The 17,401-nt window shown below is 49.7% G+C and overlaps 1 protein-coding gene across 2 annotated transcripts in view; it reads right to left on the bottom strand.

The window, feature by feature from the left end:
• The window catches only part of ilk (integrin-linked kinase), a 97,721-nt gene that overhangs the window by 5,516 nt on the left and 74,804 nt on the right, over positions 1-17,401 (bottom strand). For both annotated transcript variants that reach the window (XM_067985554.1, XM_067985556.1), the window contains exons 4-11: positions 15,196-15,291; positions 13,549-13,645; positions 7,701-7,784; positions 5,874-5,959; positions 4,471-4,580; positions 4,234-4,361; positions 2,961-3,082; positions 1,987-2,086 (exon numbers count right to left, since the gene is read on the bottom strand). In XM_067985554.1, the coding sequence (XP_067841655.1) occupies positions 1,987-2,086; positions 2,961-3,082; positions 4,234-4,361; positions 4,471-4,580; positions 5,874-5,959; positions 7,701-7,784; positions 13,549-13,645; positions 15,196-15,291 (823 nt within the window). The remainder of the gene's footprint in view (positions 1-1,986; positions 2,087-2,960; positions 3,083-4,233; positions 4,362-4,470; positions 4,581-5,873; positions 5,960-7,700; positions 7,785-13,548; positions 13,646-15,195; positions 15,292-17,401) is intronic.

Genomic DNA, 17,401 nt, shown 5'->3' with positions numbered 1-17,401 from the left:
AGTGATTGAGTGTGAGTATAATCCCGATATCTGATAGTGAATGAGTGTGAGTGTAAAACCGATATCTGATAGTGAATGAGTGTGAGTGTAATCCCGATATCTGATAGTGATTGAGTGTGAGTGTAATCCCGATATCTGATAGTGAATGAGTGTGAGTATAATCCCGATATCTGACAGTGATTGAGTGTGAGTGTAATCCCGATATCTGACAGTGATTGAGTGTGAGTGTAATCCCGATATCTGACAGTGATTGAGTGTGAGTATAATCCCGATATCTGATAGTGATTGAGTGTGAGTGTAATCCCGATATCTGATAGTGAATGAGTGTGAGTGTAATCCCGATATCTGATAGTGATTGAGTGTGAGTGTAATCCCGATATCTGACAGTGATTGAGTGTGAGTGTAATCCCGATATCTGACAGTGAATGAGTGTGAGTATAATCCCGATATCTGATAGTGATTGAGTGTGAGTGTAATCCCGATATCTGATAGTGAATGAGTGTGAGTGTAATCCCGATATCTGATAGTGATTGAGTGTGAGTGTAATCCCGATATCTGACAGTGATTGAGTGTGAGTGTAATCCCGATATCTGACAGTGATTGAGTGTGAGTGTAATCCCGATATCTGACAGTGAATGAGTGTGAGTATAATCCCGATATCTGACAGTGAATGAGTGTGAGTATAATCCCGATATCTGATAGTGATTGAGTGTGAGTGTAATCCCGATATCTGATAGTGATTGAGTGTGAGTGTAATCCCGATATCTGATAGTGAATGAGTGTGAGTGTAATCCCGATATCTGACGGTGATTGAGTGTGAGTGTAATCCCGATATCTGATAGTGATTGAGTGTGAGTATAATCCCGATATCTGACAGTGAATGAGTGTGAGTGTAATCCCGATATCTGACAGTGATTGAGTGTGAGTATAATCCCGATATCTGACAGTGATTGAGTGTGAGTATAATCCCGATATCTGACAGTGAATGAGTGTGAGTATAATCCCGATATCTGATAGTGATTGAGTGTGAGTGTAATCCCGATATCTGATAGTGAATGAGTGTGAGTGTAATCCCGATATCTGACAGTGATTGAGTGTGAGTGTAATCCCGATATCTGATAGTGATTGAGTGTGAGTATAATCCCGATATCTGACAGTGAATGAGTGTGAGTGTAATCCCGATATCTGACAGTGATTGAGTGTGAGTGTAATCCCGATATCTGATAGTGAATGAGTGTGAGTGTAATCCCAATATCTGATAGTGAATGAGTGTGAGTGTAATCCCGATATCTGATAGTGAATGAGTGTGAGTATAATCCCGATATCTGACAGTGATTGAGTGTGAGTGTAATCCCGATATCTGACAGTGATTGAGTGTAATCCCGATATCTGACAGTGATTGAGCGTGAGTGTAATCCCGATATCTGACAGTGATTGAGTGTAATCCCGATATCTGACAGTGATTGAGTGTGAGTATAATCCCGATATCTGATAGTGAATGAATGTGAGTGTAATCCCGATATCTGACAGTGATTGAGTGTGAGTGTAATCCCGATATCTGATAGTGATTGAGTGTGAGTGTAATCCCGATATCTGATAGTGATTGAGTGTGAGTGTAATCCCGATATCTGATAGTGATTGAGTGTGAGTGTAATCCCGATATCTGATAGTGATTGAGTGTGAGTGTAATCCCGATATCTGATAGTGATTGAGTGTGAGTGTAATCCCGATATCTGATAGTGATTGAGTGTGAGTGTAATCCCGATATCTGATAGTGATTGAGTGTGAGTGTAATCCCGATATCTGATAGTGATTGAGTGTGAGTGTAATCCCGATATCTGATAGTGATTGAGTGTGAGTGTAATCCCGATATCTGACTGCGGGACTGAGCGTGCCCCCACTCCAGTGGGTATTGATGTGCCACACAGGTGACAGGAATCTTGTGTGTGGGGTGATGGAGGTGGGTCAGGGGAGTGAATAGCTCACCTTCTGGGGCGACCCAGGCTGGAGAGTACATTCTGCCCGGGCACTGGAAGGAGAACTTCACGTCGGCCATGCTGATGCGAGCTGTCATATCCTCGTCAATCTGACCACAAGACAAAAAGTGAGAAACGGGTCTTAATTCTGTTTCTATGCTGCACATGGAGAAAGTCACAAGAGTCACAGCGGGACAAAAAGTTATTGTTTGAGTTTCAGGGTCACTGCGAAACTGATACAGGACCAGTGTGGGGAGCGCCCCCCTGTGGGGTCTGGTTTGTGGGGAGACCGTCCCCGGGGGGACCAGTTTGTGGGAGCGCGTCCCTCTGGGGACCAGTTTGTGTGGTGCAGCACCCCCCCACCCCCCGTGGGGACCAGTTTGTGCAGAACGCATCCCCGGGGGGGACCAGTTTGTGTGGTGCAGCCCCCACCACCCACCCCCCCCTCCCCCCTCCCCCGACGGGGACCAGTTTGTGGGGAGCCCCCCACCATGGGGACTGGTTTGTGGGGACGAGTATCCACCAATCACTGCACTGCTTCAAAGGAACCCTGTTTTTCTGTTCCCTTCCCCACTCCCCCCGTATTGTGCTGGAATCGGTCCAATGGGTGCCTGCAATCCTCTGCTACCTTGCTATTCTACCAAGGGGCACCGCCACTAATCCGCCACTCTCCCAACACGTGCACTTTCCAGTAGAGGTCAGCGTGTGGTGACCGGGAGCAGGATTCCCGGTTCAGTTTGCGCTCTGAGTTTCAGGATGCTCAGGCCATTTGTCACTGTCCAGGCTGAGGTCAGGAACTCCCAACAGTAACTGGAAACATTCCTCACCCCAGCTGGGACTTGTTGGTGTGCGGGAGCCAGTAACAACACTTGCCCACTCAATGTCTCAATCCCTCTCCTCCCTCCAGTACGCTGGTCTCCCAGCCCGTTGGCCAGAGGCGGCACAAGACCAGTTTCAGAGTGAAGTGCGTTGCAGGCAGCTCACCATGATACTCCTGCTGTTGACGTAATGTCTGGGGATGAGAGGCTCGAGGGTGTGCAGGAACGCCAAACCTCGGGCGATGTCCAAGGCAAACTTCACCGCCTGGGTCTGATCCACCACAAAATCTGGAAACACAAGAGCAGAACATTCAGGAGACAGCTGCTAATCCACAGGACACATCCTCAGCACCAGAACCTCTGCAGCCTAGCGAGCGGGCAACGCCAGGCTGCTCTCGGCCCTCAGCCCCTGGGGCCAGCGAGCTCCAGTCACGCTGAAACAAGCTCCTAAATCGGTCCCTCCCTGCACAGTCCGAGTCCACAATCTCTCAGACTATCATGGCGGAGTGTTCTGCTGGAAGGCGACTTTTTGCACAGTGTCAGCCTTGGCTCAGTGGGTCTCTCTCTCGCCTCTGAGTCAGAAGGTCACGGGTTCAAGTCCCACTCCAGAGACTTGAGCATAAAATCCAGGCTGACATTCCCAGTGCGGTGCTGAGGGAGCGCCGCACTGTCGGAGGGTCGGTGCTGAGGGAGCGCCGCACTGTCGGAGGGTCGGTGCTGAGGGAGCGCCGCACTGTCGGAGGGTCGGTGCTGAGGGAGCGCCGCACTGTCGGAGGGTCGGTGCTGAGGGAGCGCCGCACTGTCGGAGGGTCGGTGCTGAGGGAGCGCCGCACTGTCGGAGGGTCGGTGCTGAGGGAGCGCCGCACTGTCGGAGGGTCGGTGCTGAGGGAGCGCCGCACTGTCGGAGGGTCGGTGCTGAGGGAGTGCCGCACTGTCGGAGGGTCGGTGCTGAGGGAGCGCCGCACTGTCGGAGGTGCCGTCTTTTGGATGAGATGTTGAACCGAGGCCCCGTCTGCCCTCTCAGGTGGGCATAAAAGATCCCACGGCCGCTATTTTGAAGAGCAGGGAGGTTCTCTGCGGCGTCCTAGCCAATATTTATCCCTCAACCAACATCACTAAAAGATTATCTGGTCATTTATCTTGTTGCTGTTTGTGGGATCCTGATGTGTGCAAATTGGCTGCCGCGTTTCCTACATTACAACAGTGACTACACTTCAAATAAAAAAGTACTTCCTTGCCGTCCTGAAAGGTGCTGTATAAATACAAGTTCTTTCTTTTCCAATTGTAGCCCCCAGTGCTGAGATCAATTCACTGAGCACAAATGGGACCCGGAGCCTTCCAGGCCTGTGTGGCTCACCTGCTCACTGGCAGAAATTTGCTTTACCATCGGGACAGCTCTCGGAAGTTCTTACAAAAGGTTCCCCTCTCCCCGAACTCACTTGTCCCCTCGTGCAGGACATTGTACAGAGATCCGTAAGGCATCCAGTGTGTGATGATGATGGGGTGTGGGGCAGGTGGTGACTGACAGGCTCCAAGAACAGGCAGCACGTTGGGATGTGAAAATATTCTGTGAAAAGAGACAGGAAAACAAATTAAAACAAAGAATATCGAGACTGAGAACTGTATGATTTGACGTCCGGGCAGTTGCGATCTGACAGCGTTCATGCCCCACGTACCTGAGCTTCGGATTCTCCTCGTTGAAGTCTCGGCTTTTCCGTGTGGTCCAGTCTCGCACCTTCAGGATTTTAATCACAATGTCGTTCCCCTGCCACCTGCCTTTCCACAGCTGGGACCAAAGGAAACACATCCTCGATTAATATACCGTCACTTGCTCACTGCTCCGGGCTTTAAACCCCTTTCATTTCCGGCACAGGAGAATGTTGAGCTGGACATTTAAAAATTCATGTAGGATGCATTTTATCTGAAAACATTCACCTGTTTATCTTGGCTCACTGGCCTGCCCTTTACTGAGAGGCTTGTCCCAATCGGGATAGGTGGTTTGGAGAGGTAATCGAGGAGATGCAGCGCAGATTCACCAGGACAGGTTGTAGAAACTTTGCTTGTATTCTCTTAAATTTAGAAGATTTGAAATTGATCTGATCGAGGTGTTTGAAATGATAAAGGGATTTGATAGGGTGGATAGAGAGAAACTATTTCCTCTGGTGGGGGGAGTCCAGAACAAGGGGGCAGAAACTTAAAATTAGAGCCAGGCCGTTCAGGGGTGATGTCAGGAAGCACTTCTTCACACAAAGGGGAGTGGAAATCTGGAACTCTCTCCCCCCAAAAAGCTGTGGATTCTGGGGGTCAATTGGAGCTTTGAAGTTTGAGATAGATTTTTGTTGGGTATTGAGGGATATGGAGCAAAGACGGGTAAATGGAGTTGAGATACAGATCAGAATGGTGGAGCAGGCTTGAGGGGCTGAATGGCCTCCTCCTGTTCCTGTGGGTGTGTCAGGACAGACTTCGCCAGCAGAGAATGAAACATCACCGATATCCACCGCAAACTTCTCAGATCCCTGGGACTTTTCTTTGGGAACAGCCCCACAGGAGGAGAGAATAGGGGGGTGGGGGGGTGGGGCCATACCCTCAGGTTTACCGCGGTTCAGGTGCGGCTGGATACAGACAGCGTCAGCTGCAATTCCATCGCCCAGGGAACGTTCAAACAGAACCCGGAGTCTGGTGAGCGAGCGATGAACTGTTCTTTATGGACACGTGGTTTGCATGTTAAATGGAAGTGAGTCACTGCTGGGGAGTTCTCTCACCTTCACGGACAGTAAGAACGACTGGTCATTAACGGGGGGAGACCCCGTGAGACAGTGCAGGAAGGGGTCATGTGGGCAACTGATTATATGGCATGCTTATAGGAACAGACAGATGCTCTTAAATCTCCCACCAGCGAGCGAATGAATGACTTCGAACACCCCCAGAGTGGGTGGAGAGGGAGCCGGTGAGCGTTTCATGAAGAAACGGACATGTTTTTAATCGAGTCTTCATTGGTCACCGAACCAGACAGGTATTTACACAGAATGAAACCCCAGACACTGCATCGTGAGGTGACTGTGGACCAGGGGCAGGTTACCTCTCCAGAGTGATTCTCGTTGATTTTATGATTCAGAGTTAACTGCTTGAAGTCAATGCCAGCGTGTTTGTTCAGTGTTCCATTTCCTACGTAAAATACGAGAGAGCAAGGAAATTAATTCTGACCTCCAGCCACCCCAGTGTGTAATCGTTAGAAACTGTGCCCACCACTCCCTTCACACCCACATAAGATCACGGTCTCCGGGTCAGCCCACTGTAGCCAGTGATGTCTCCATACATCAAAGGCCAAGGGAGCTGAGGGTTTGATGTATACAGATTTCTCAGGCTGCTGTAGTTGCTCCACAGACCTGTACTCCCGACCCTGGCCAGAGTAACGCTGTGACAGGCTCCTCAGTATTCTAACCACAGCCCCAGTCAATCAGACTCCTGCTTTCCTCCCTCTGACTCCCACTCAGCACAAGACAGACGTCCAGCTGTCAGTGCCACTGCTTCAGCACATCTCCGTCCGTTCCCAATCCCGTTCCCTCGCTGCTGAATTTATGATTTGATCTGACATTTGATTTCCAGACTCCCCTGGGGAACTCACAGCGGGAGCCTCTCTCCTCCATCAGCACAAGTCACCCACCACTACCTCACCCACTGTCAGCAGGATATTCCATCATGGGAGGCCTCACAACTTAGCCCAACTCTCTCCTCATCCAATCAGGATCAGGAACCTTGGCTGATTTCCTCTCTCCCTAAAGCAGGAGTCACTGGACTGTGATCAGGAGCAGAAACCCTGGCTAATTTCCCCCCTCTCTCTAACCCAGGGGTCACTGGACAGTGATCAGGAGCAGGAACCTTAGCTGATTTCCCCTCTCTCTAATCCAGGGGTCACTGGACAGTGATCAGGAGCAGGAACCTTGGCTGATTTCCCCTCTCTCTAACCCAGGGGTCACTGGACAGTGATCAGGAGCAGGAACCTTGGCTGATTTCCCCCTCTCTCTAACCCAGGGGTCACTGGACAGTGATCAGAGCAGGAACCCTGGCTGATTTCCCCCTCTCTCTAACCCTGGGGTCACTGGACAATGATCAGAGCAGGAACCCTGGCTGATTTCCCCTCTCTCTAACCCAGGGGTCACTGGACAGTGATCAGGAGCAGGAACCCAGGCTGATTTCCCCTCTCTCTAACCCTGGGGTCACTGGACAGTGATCAGAGCAGGAACCCTGGCTGATTTCCCCCTCTCTCTAACCCTGGGGTCACTGGACAGTGATCAGAGCAGGAACCCTGGCTGATTTTTTCCCTTCTTAACCAGGGCAGTGTAGCCTTTTGCGGCTTTCTGCCTATTCAAGGCTGAGATCGATAGATTTTTGGACTCTATGGGAATCAAGTGAATACGGGGATTGGGCAGGAAAGTGGAGTTGAGGTCGAAGATCAGCCATGATCTGATTGAATGGCGGAGCAGGCTCGAGGGGCCGAATGGCCTACTCCTGCTCCTATTTCTTATGTTCTACCCCTGTCCCAGCCGAAATCAGATAGTTCAACTCAAACCGGGGAGTGCTCCCCCGCACCCCCAACCCAGGAACAAGCTACCAAACTGAATGGGGTTTGTTTTGTATAAACAGGAGACTTTGGACCTCTGATTCCCAAAGCTCTCCCCCACTGGGGGTTTTCCTCGCCTCATCTCTGGGTCTGTTATAGACTCAATGATAAGAGATTGATTGGTTGGATCAGGTGAGCAGGATGGTAGAGGGTGAACTGTACGGACTTTGCTCTTTTATTGTCTCGCAATTCCCGTGATCCTAAATTCACCTTCACTCAGCTCAGCCACCATCAAACATTCATTGCAATCAGGTCAATTATTAATAAAAGTTACGGGGCACTGACTGGGCCGAGTACGAGTCGTTCCTTTCCAGAAGGTGTCCTTGTAGGGTACTTTAGTCAGACTCTGGCCCAATTTCTCAGCACGATCTGTGGGGGAGGGGAGACAAAGAGAAAGTGTTAGGGGCAAGACACACAAGAACATAAGGGCACGACAGAGTGGAGAAGAACACCAACATGAGGGAGCGAGGGAGCCCCCACCCCTGGGGGCACACACCGATCCTTTCACACTGCAGTACGTGTCCATTTACTGTCCCCTCTATATAGTACAGCGGCCAAACAGGCCCCGGCCACCGCACAGACACACAGCTCATCACCTGTCCCTGAAACTGACGCGATACGCGTGAGCACATTGCACTAAACCTGGCACCATATGAGTGTACATCACTGCACTAAACCTGGCACCATATGAGTGTGCATCACTGCACTAAACCTGGCACCATATGAGTGTACATCACTGCACTAAACCTGGCACCATATGAGTGTACATCACTGCACTAAACCTGGCACCATATGAGTGTACATCACTGCACTAAACCTGGCACCATATGAGTGTACATCACTGCACTAAACCTGGCACCATATGAGTGTGCATCACTGCACTAAACCTGGCACCATACGAGTGTACTACTGCACAGTACCAGGCACGATACGTGTGTGTACTACTGCACTGTACCAGGCACAATATGTGTGTACACTGCACTGAACCAGGCACAATACGTGTGTGTACACTGCACTGGATCAGGCACAATACGTGTGTGTACACTGCACAGTACCAGGCACAATACGTGTGTGTACACTGCACAGTACCAGGCACAATACGTGTGTGTACACTGCACAGTACCAGGCACAATACGTGTGTGTACACTGCACAGTACCAGGCACGATACGTGTGTGTACACTGCACAGTACCAGGCACGATACGTGTGTGTACACTGCACAGTACCAGGCACGATACGTGTGTGTACACTGCACTGAACCAGGCACGATACGTATGTGTACACTGCACAGTACCAGGCACAATACGTGTGTGTACACTGCACAGTACCAGGCACAATACGTGTGTGTACACTGCACAGTACCAGGCACAATACGTGTGTACACACTGCACTGAACCAGGCACGATACGTGTGTGTACACTGCACAGTACCAGGCGCAATACGTGTGTGTACACTGCACAGTACCAGGCACGATACGTGTGTACACACTGCACTGAACCAGGCACGATACGTGTGTGTACACTGCACAGTACCAGGCACGATACGTGTGTGTACACTGCACTGAACCAGGCACAATACGTGTGTGTACACTGCACTGAACCAGGCACAATACGTGTGTGTACACTGCACTGAACCAGGCACAATACGTGTGTGTACACTGCACTGAACCAGGCACAATACGTGTGTGTACACTGCACTGTACCAGGCACAATACGTGTGTACACACTGCACTGTACCAGGCACAATACGTGTGTGTACACTGCACTGAACCAGGCACGATACGTGTGTGTACACTGCACTGAACCAGGCACGATACGTGTGTGTACACTGCACTGAACCAGGCACAATACGTGTGTGTACACTGCACTGTACCAGGCACGATACGTGTGTGTACACTGCACAGTACCAGGCACGATACGTGTGTACACACTGCACAGTACCAGGCACGATACGTGTGCGTACACTGCACAGTACAAGGCACAATACGTGTGTGTACACTGCACTGAACCAGGCACAATACGTGTGTGTACACTGCACAGTACCAGGCACGATACGTGTGTACACACTGCACTGAACCAGGCACAATACGTGTGTGTACACTGCACTGAACCAGGCACGATACGTGTGTGTACACTGCACAGTACCAGGCACGATACGTGTGTGTACACTGCACTGTACCAGGCACGATACGTGTGTGTACACTGCACTGTACCAGGCACGATACGTGTGTACACACTGCACTGAACCACGCACGATACGTGTGTGTACACTGCACTGTACCAGGCACAATACGTGTGTGTACACTGCACTGAACCAGGCACAATACGTGTGTGTACACTGCACAGTACCAGGCACGATACATGTGTACACACTGCACTGAACCAGGCACGATACGTGTGTGTACACTGCACTGAACCAGGCACGATACGTGTGTGTACACTGCACTGAACCAGGCACGATACGTGTGTGTACACTGCACAGTACCAGGCACGATACGTGTGTGTACACTGCACTGTACCACGCACGATACGTGTGTGTACACTGCACTGAACCACGCATGATACGTGTGTGTACACTGCACAGTACCAGGCACGATACGTGTGTGTACACTGCACTGTACCAGGCATGATACGTGTGTGTACACTGCACTGTACCAGGCACGATACGTGTGTGTACACTGCACTGTACCAGGCATGATGTGTGTGTGTACACTGCACAGTACCAGGCACGATACGTGTGTGTACACTGCACTGTACCAGGCATGATACGTGTGTGTACACTGCACTGTACCAGGCACGATACGTGTGTGTACACTGCACTGTACCAGGCATGATGTGTGTGTGTACACTGCACTGTACCAGGCACGATACGTGTGTGTACACTGCACTTTACCAGGCACGATACGTGTGTACACACTGCACTGAACCAGGCACGATACGTGTGTGTACACTGCACTGTACCAGGCATGATGTGTGTGTGTACACTGCACTGTACCAGGCATGATACGTGTGTGTACACTGCACTGTACCAGGCATGATGTGTGTGTGTACACTGCACTGTACCAGGCATGATGTGTGTGCACACTGCACTGTACCAGGCACAATACGTGTGTGTACACTGCACTGTACCAGGCATGATGTGTGTGTGTACACTGCACTGTACCAGGCATAATACGTGTGTGTACACTGCACTGTACCAGGCATGATGTGTGTGTGTACACTGCACTGTACCAGGCATGATGTGTGTGTGTACACTGCACTGTACCAGGCATGATGTGTGTGTGTACACTGCACTGTACCAGGCATGATGTGTGTGTGTACACTGCACTGAACCTGACGGGCAGTTGTCCCAGTGTTGCCAAATCTGTCCGATTGATAAAAGGAGCTGACTCTGTGACCTCTGTCTGTAAATGGGAGCCATTCATTCCACAATATCTCTGCTCTCTATCTCCAGCAGTTTCTTTTCTGTAAATCACTTGCACTTATGGATGAAATAAAAAATAGAAACATACAACTGGAACATAGGAATAGGAGTGGGCCATTCAGCCCCTCGAGCCTGTTCCACAATTCTATTAGTTCATGGCTGATCTGTATCTTAACTCCATCTACCCGCCGTGGCTCCATCTCCCTTAATCCCCTTACCCTATCAATGTCAGTCTTCAAATTTCAACTGACCCCAAGCATCCATCACCTTTTTGGGGGAAGAGAGTTCCAGATTCCCACTCCCCTTTGTGTGAAGAAATGCTTCCTGACATCACCCCGAACGGCCAAGCTCTAATTTTAAGGTTCTGCCCCCTTGTTCTGGACTCCCCCCACCAGAGGAAATAGTTTCTCTCTATCGACCCTATCAAATCCTTTAATCATCTTAAACACCTCGATTAGATCACCCCTTAATCTTCTAAACTCGAGGGAATACAAAGCCCAGTCTCTGCAACCTGTCCTCATAATTTTACCCTTTAAGCCCTGGTATCATTCTGGTGAGCCTCTGCTGGACCCTCTCCAAGGCCAATATATCCTTCCTGAGGTGCGGTGCCCAGAACTGAACGCAATGACCAAAGCTCTGCTGAAGCTTCACTTCCTCACATTTACATTCCAAACACCTGGAGATAAAGGCCAACGTTCCATTAGCCTTTTTTGATTACTTTTTATACCTGTGCACTAGATTTTGGTGGTTTGTGCACATGGACTCATGAAACCCTTTGCTCCTCCTCAGCGCATAGTCTCTCTCCATTAAGAACATATTCCGATTTGTCTTTCTCTGATCCAAATTGGATGACCTAACACTTCCCCACATTGATCTCCATCTACCACAGTTTTGCCCACTCATTTAGTCTATCGGCGTCCTTTTGTAACCTCCTGTTCCCATCTACACAACTTACTGTGCCTCCTAACTTTGCCACCTGCAAACTTGGAAGGGTGAGAAAAGAGGGGCTGACCTGTCCACACCCTCCCTCTCCACAGGCAGGGGCACCTCACACCCTCCCTCTCCAACACACACTCTCTCTCTCTCTCTACAGGCAGGGGCACCTCACACCCTCCCTCTCCAACACACTCTCTCTCTCTCTCTCTCTCTCTACAGGCAGGGGCACCTCACACCCTCCCTCTCCAACACACTCTCTCTCTCTCTCTCTCTCTCTCCACAGGCAGGGGCACCTCACAGACTCTCTCTCCAACACTCTCTCTCTCTCTCTCTCTCTCTCTCTCCACAGGCAGGGGCACCTCACACCCTCCCTCTCCAACACACACACTCTCTCTCTCTCTACAGGCAGGGGCACCTCACACCCTCCCTCTCCAACACACTCACTCTCTCCACAGGCAGGGGCACCTCACACCCTCCCTCTCCAACACACTCTCTCTCTCTCTCTACAGGCAGGGGCACCTCACACCCTCCCTCTCCAACACACTCACTCTCTCCACAGGCAGGGGCACCTCACACCCTCCCTCTCCAACACACTCTCTCTCTCTCTCTCTCTCTCTCTCCACAGGCAGGGGCACCTCACAGACTCTCTCTCCAACACTCTCTCCAGGGCAAGATGGAGAAAACCGGTGGCCAATTTCAGAAACAATTCATGGCGAATTTTTCCCTGACTTCCAAAAGCAAACACCCAGGCCCAGGAGACCATTACTGATGGAATAAACTAACCCACAACCCCCATCCAGCAGGATGCCCCCCTCCCTGAGGAACCTCCTTGAAAGAATGTAGGACACCCAATATTTCCACTAGTAACGGGATCCAGGGGGCAACGCTCAAACTAAACACCTGCTGCCACCTAACCTACTGCTGACATATCTGAGGAACATTTTCTCTAATCTCACAATTGGTGTCTATATCAATGCATGTAATATATTACAAATCTTACATCTGCACGCACTTCCTGTCTGCACGTTTGTGTCACATTTTCTGTATTAACTTTTCCCCCATTATTTTATATTTGCTCCTGGGATGTGGGCAAAACCGGGAAGACCCCATTTACTGCCTAGTGGCCCAGAGGGCATTTAGGGTCAAGCACTTAGTGTGGGACTGGAGTCACGTCTCGGCCCAGACCAGGTAGGGCAACGGTGGGTGAATGGGGTTTAAGGTACATTAGCCATGATCAAACTGAATGGTGAAACAGGCTCGAGGGGCCGAAAGGAAAACATGACCAAAAATTGCCAATCAACATGTGCCATTGTAACTGGCACTATCGACATTTATAATTTAATTTTGCTATGTCAACTGTCACAATGTAGTTGCAGGCTCTGGCCATTAGGTAGAATCAAAAAATGGTTACAGCACAGGAGGCTATTCGACCCATCGAACCCGTGCCGGCTCTTTGGAAGAGCAATCCAGTTGGTCCCACTCCCCCGCTCTTTCCCCGTAGCCCTGCAAATTTTTTCCCTTCAAATATTTATCCAATTCCTTTTTGAAAGCCACAATTGAATCTGCCTCCACCGCCCCCTCAGGCGGTGCATTCCAGGTGGTTGTGTGGAGTGAGTTTCTGAAGTCTCTATCCAACTCCATCACTAGCAGAGAGGGGTGAGAATGTGTGCGTGCATTCATATATACAGAAACGTGCGTGCAGCAACACCACATGTAATTTATTAGTCTTATCTGAGCTATAAGGTCTGACTGGTTGTGTGAAGCAATATACGTACCCTTCAGTAGCTCACGCAGGTGGGCCTTTCCCTTGTCCAAGGGGGTCTCTCCGTACTTACTGCAGATGCTGACTAAGGCTCCATTGATCACCAGATCCTGAAAGACAAGAGTCCCCAGATGTGTTACGAGTGGGTCTCCCGTCACACAGCTCCCTGTGTGTTCGAGGATATGATGAACCTTCATCGCCTAATGACTGCAGCCTGCCTCCACATAGTCACTGGGACCCGTTAATATTGGCAGTTCCCATTATCTTTGATTACATCGGCATTTTCAACATTAAATGTGGACTTCAGACCAAAGATACTCACAACAGGGAGTGACGTCTGTCGATGGGAATTGTGCTTATAGACAGGTTTTATAAATGTTGTTCTCTGGGGTTACACATGGAAAGTCAGACTAACTGACCCAGGGCATGTGGACATAACCGATCCACATTTTTAAATCGGACATTCTGCCCTTATTTTTATTTTCCCACTATAAGTTCCTGTGGTCCACATTTATAACAGAAGATGCCTATGTAAACTCGTCACATTGCAATTCCACTCTCCTGGCAGTGGTGGCGCTGCAGCACATAGACCAGTGGGCGGCTGCAACTGCAGTGAGACAACTTTACACAGGCAGTCGGGAGAAAGCTGGCAGGAAGAGAAGGCCCGTGTAAAATTTATATTATGTAGCGATACACGTAGATATTCCTCTAATGGGGCGTAGTTAGGGAACTAATTCCAGGTAAACTCCAGCAAGGTGGGTGGAGTCTAATCGAGGGGTTTATATATAGAATAACAGATACCCGGGAGTGAGTTACAGACTGGAATCTAATCGAGGGGTTCGGGGGGGTTTATATATAGAATAACAGATACCCGGGAGTGAGTTACAGACTGGAATCTAATCAAGGGGTTCGGGGGGGTTTATATATAGAATAACAGATACCCGGGAGTGAGTTACAGGCTGGAATCTAATCGAGGGGTTCGGGGGGGTTTATATATAGAATATCAGATACCCAGGAGTGAGTTACAGGCTGGAATCTAATCGAGGGGTTCGGGGGGGTTTATATATAGAATATCAGATACCCGGGAGTGAGTTACAGGCTGGAATCTAATCGAGGGGTTTATATATAGAATAACAGATACCCCGGAGTGATTTACAGGCTGGAATCTAATCAAGGGGTTTGGGGAGTTTATATATAGAATAATAGATACCCGGGAGAGAGTTACAGACTGGAATCTAATCGAAGGGTTCAGGGGGGTTTATATATAGAATAACAGATCCCGGGAGAGAGTTACAGACTGAGTTTCCTGATGAACGATGTTATAATGTTTTCACGTCGAGCTCACCAAGTGGAGCGGGATGGTGTATGTTGACTGCTTGGATCTGGCGGGGGAGCAGGGAGGAGGGATAATGCAGCCCCTGTCTCAGGCACACAGGGTATTGGTGGTGATGTGGACCCAGTACTGAGGGCTGACGATAACCTGAGTGAAGAGTTTACCTCGGCTGGGTGAAAGTCCGAATAGATTGACTCGCGCTGTGCAGTCAATGTTGGTCACAAGAGTTCAGTTAGATTGTGGACATGCGATCCATGCAACACTAGCCACGTGACGCAGTCTCACCACTGGCGTGTCAGAATCCACGAGCGGTACACAAGCTCTCACCTCAGCCACCTGATCGTGACCCCAGAAACTGGCGTAGTGAAGCGGTGTGTTCCCGTGTTCATTCACAGCGCTGACGTCTGCTTTGTACTGGATAAGCTGCAGAGAGAAAACACACAGGGTGATCTGACCAGGCTCCTCACAGCTCACAGACCCTGGAGACTGCAGCTAGAGGGGGAGGTGTGAGGGACCATTAACCGTTAACAGGGCCAGCTCCCCTACCCTTCCATCCTTTCCCCCCTCCTCTCCTGAAGACGCTGACACTCGATGCAGGCACCGGACATCCTGTGACACCTCACCCAAGCGGCCAGTCTCCATGTGTGATCCTCGACGGAGGGCACCAGCAAGATATTCAACCAGGGAGAGCATCAAAGTCAATGCACTCATGCACGCGCACAGCAAGATTTGTCCCGGACTTCAGTCACTGGATGCACGACTCGGCAACATGGCCCAACAGTGCCACCGAGTGGCTGGAATCGAGAAACAAGTCATTTGATCGCAGGCCTGAGCCTGGAGTATGTCCCACAACACGGGGAATGAACAATTCCACCCCACTGAAAAATCTGCTCTTGGAGTTTGGATGGGTAAAAGCTGCTCTCTGGGCTATATTTTAGAATCTGTATATAATTAATAAACATTCTTCCCCCACCCCTCTCCACCCCACCATCCCAGACAGCCCAGGCTCAGTTCAGGACCTCAGTGTGCGTGAAACAGTGAACTGTTGTCCTGTTCAAGTGAATGCACAAAACAAATTCTCATCTCCCCTCTGGCTCTTTTGCCGATCACCTTAAATCTGTGTCCTCTGGTTACCGACTCTTCTGCCACTGGAAACAGTTTCTCCTTATTTACTCCGTCAAAACCAATCATGGTTTTGAACACCTCGATTAAATCTCCCCTTAACCTTCTTTGCTCTCAGGAGAACGATCCAACCTCTCCAGTCTCTCCACGTAACTGAAGTCTCTCATCCCTGGTACCAGTCTAGTAAATCTCTTCTGCACTAAACACCATCACATGGACTCTACCCCGTCCAACAAATTTCCGGAAGGAAAGTTCCCTATAAATATTCCCCGATCCCTGGCAGATAATCAAGCAAACCCTCCAGAATACTGATCCATTCCGACGTCTCTGCTATTCAACCCTGACCTGCTCACACCCCAACAGCACAGGAACCCCGATATTCCAAACAGCACAGGTTGCAAAGAGGCTCCAATGTGATTTAGACAAGTTGGGTGAGTGGGCAAGAACATGGCAGATGCAGTATAACGTGGATAAATGTGAGGTTATCCACTTTGGTTGTAAAAACAGAAAGGCAGATTATTATCTGAATGGTGATAGATTGGGAAAAGGGGAGGTGCAACGAGACCTGGGTGTCCTTGTACACCAGTCACTGAAAGCGAGCATTCAGGTGCAGCAAGCAGTTAGGAAGGTGAATGGTATGTTGGCCTTCATTGCAAGAGGATTTGAGTACAGGAGCAGGGATGTCTTACTGCAGTTATACAGAGCCTTGGTGAGACCACATCTGGAGTATTGTGTGCAGTTTTGGTCTCCTTATCTGAGGAAGGATGTCCTTGCCATGGAGGGAGTGCAACGAAGGTTTACCAGACTGATTCCTGGGATGGCAGGACTGACGTATGAGGAGAGATTAGGTCGACTAGGCCTATATTCACTAGAGTTTAGAAGAATGAGAGGTGATCTCATCGAAACATATAAAATTCTAACAGGACTAGACAGACTAAATGCAGGGAGGATGTTCCCGATGGCTGGGGAGTCCAGAACCAGGGGTCACAGTCTCAGGATACGGGGTATGCCATTTAGAACCGAGATGAGGAGAAATTTCTTCACTCAGAGGGTGGTGAACCTGTGGAATTCACTACCACAGAAGGCAGTGGAGGCCAAGTCATTAGATGTATTCAAGAAGGAGATAGATATATTTCTTAATGCTAAAGGGATCAAGGGATATGGGGAAAAAGCGGGAACAGGGTACTGAGTTAGACGATCAGCCATGGTCATTTTGAATGGCGGAGCAGACCCGAAGGGCCGAATGGCCTACTCTTGCTCCTATTTTCTATGTTTCTATGAACCCCGATATCCCAACAACACAGGAACCCCGATAATCAAACAGTGGTTGAGGGATATGATGAGAAAGTGGGTAGTGGGGCTAATCTATAAAAAGGGGATGGGCTTTTTGGGGTTAATGACATTGTTTGGT

Source organism: Heptranchias perlo, chromosome 6 (genome assembly GCF_035084215.1).
Source record: "Heptranchias perlo isolate sHepPer1 chromosome 6, sHepPer1.hap1, whole genome shotgun sequence".
In the NCBI taxonomy this organism is placed as follows: domain Eukaryota; kingdom Metazoa; phylum Chordata; class Chondrichthyes; order Hexanchiformes; family Hexanchidae; genus Heptranchias; species Heptranchias perlo.
Note: the sequence above shows the minus strand (reverse complement) of the source record. Positions and strands in the feature narration are given on the sequence as shown.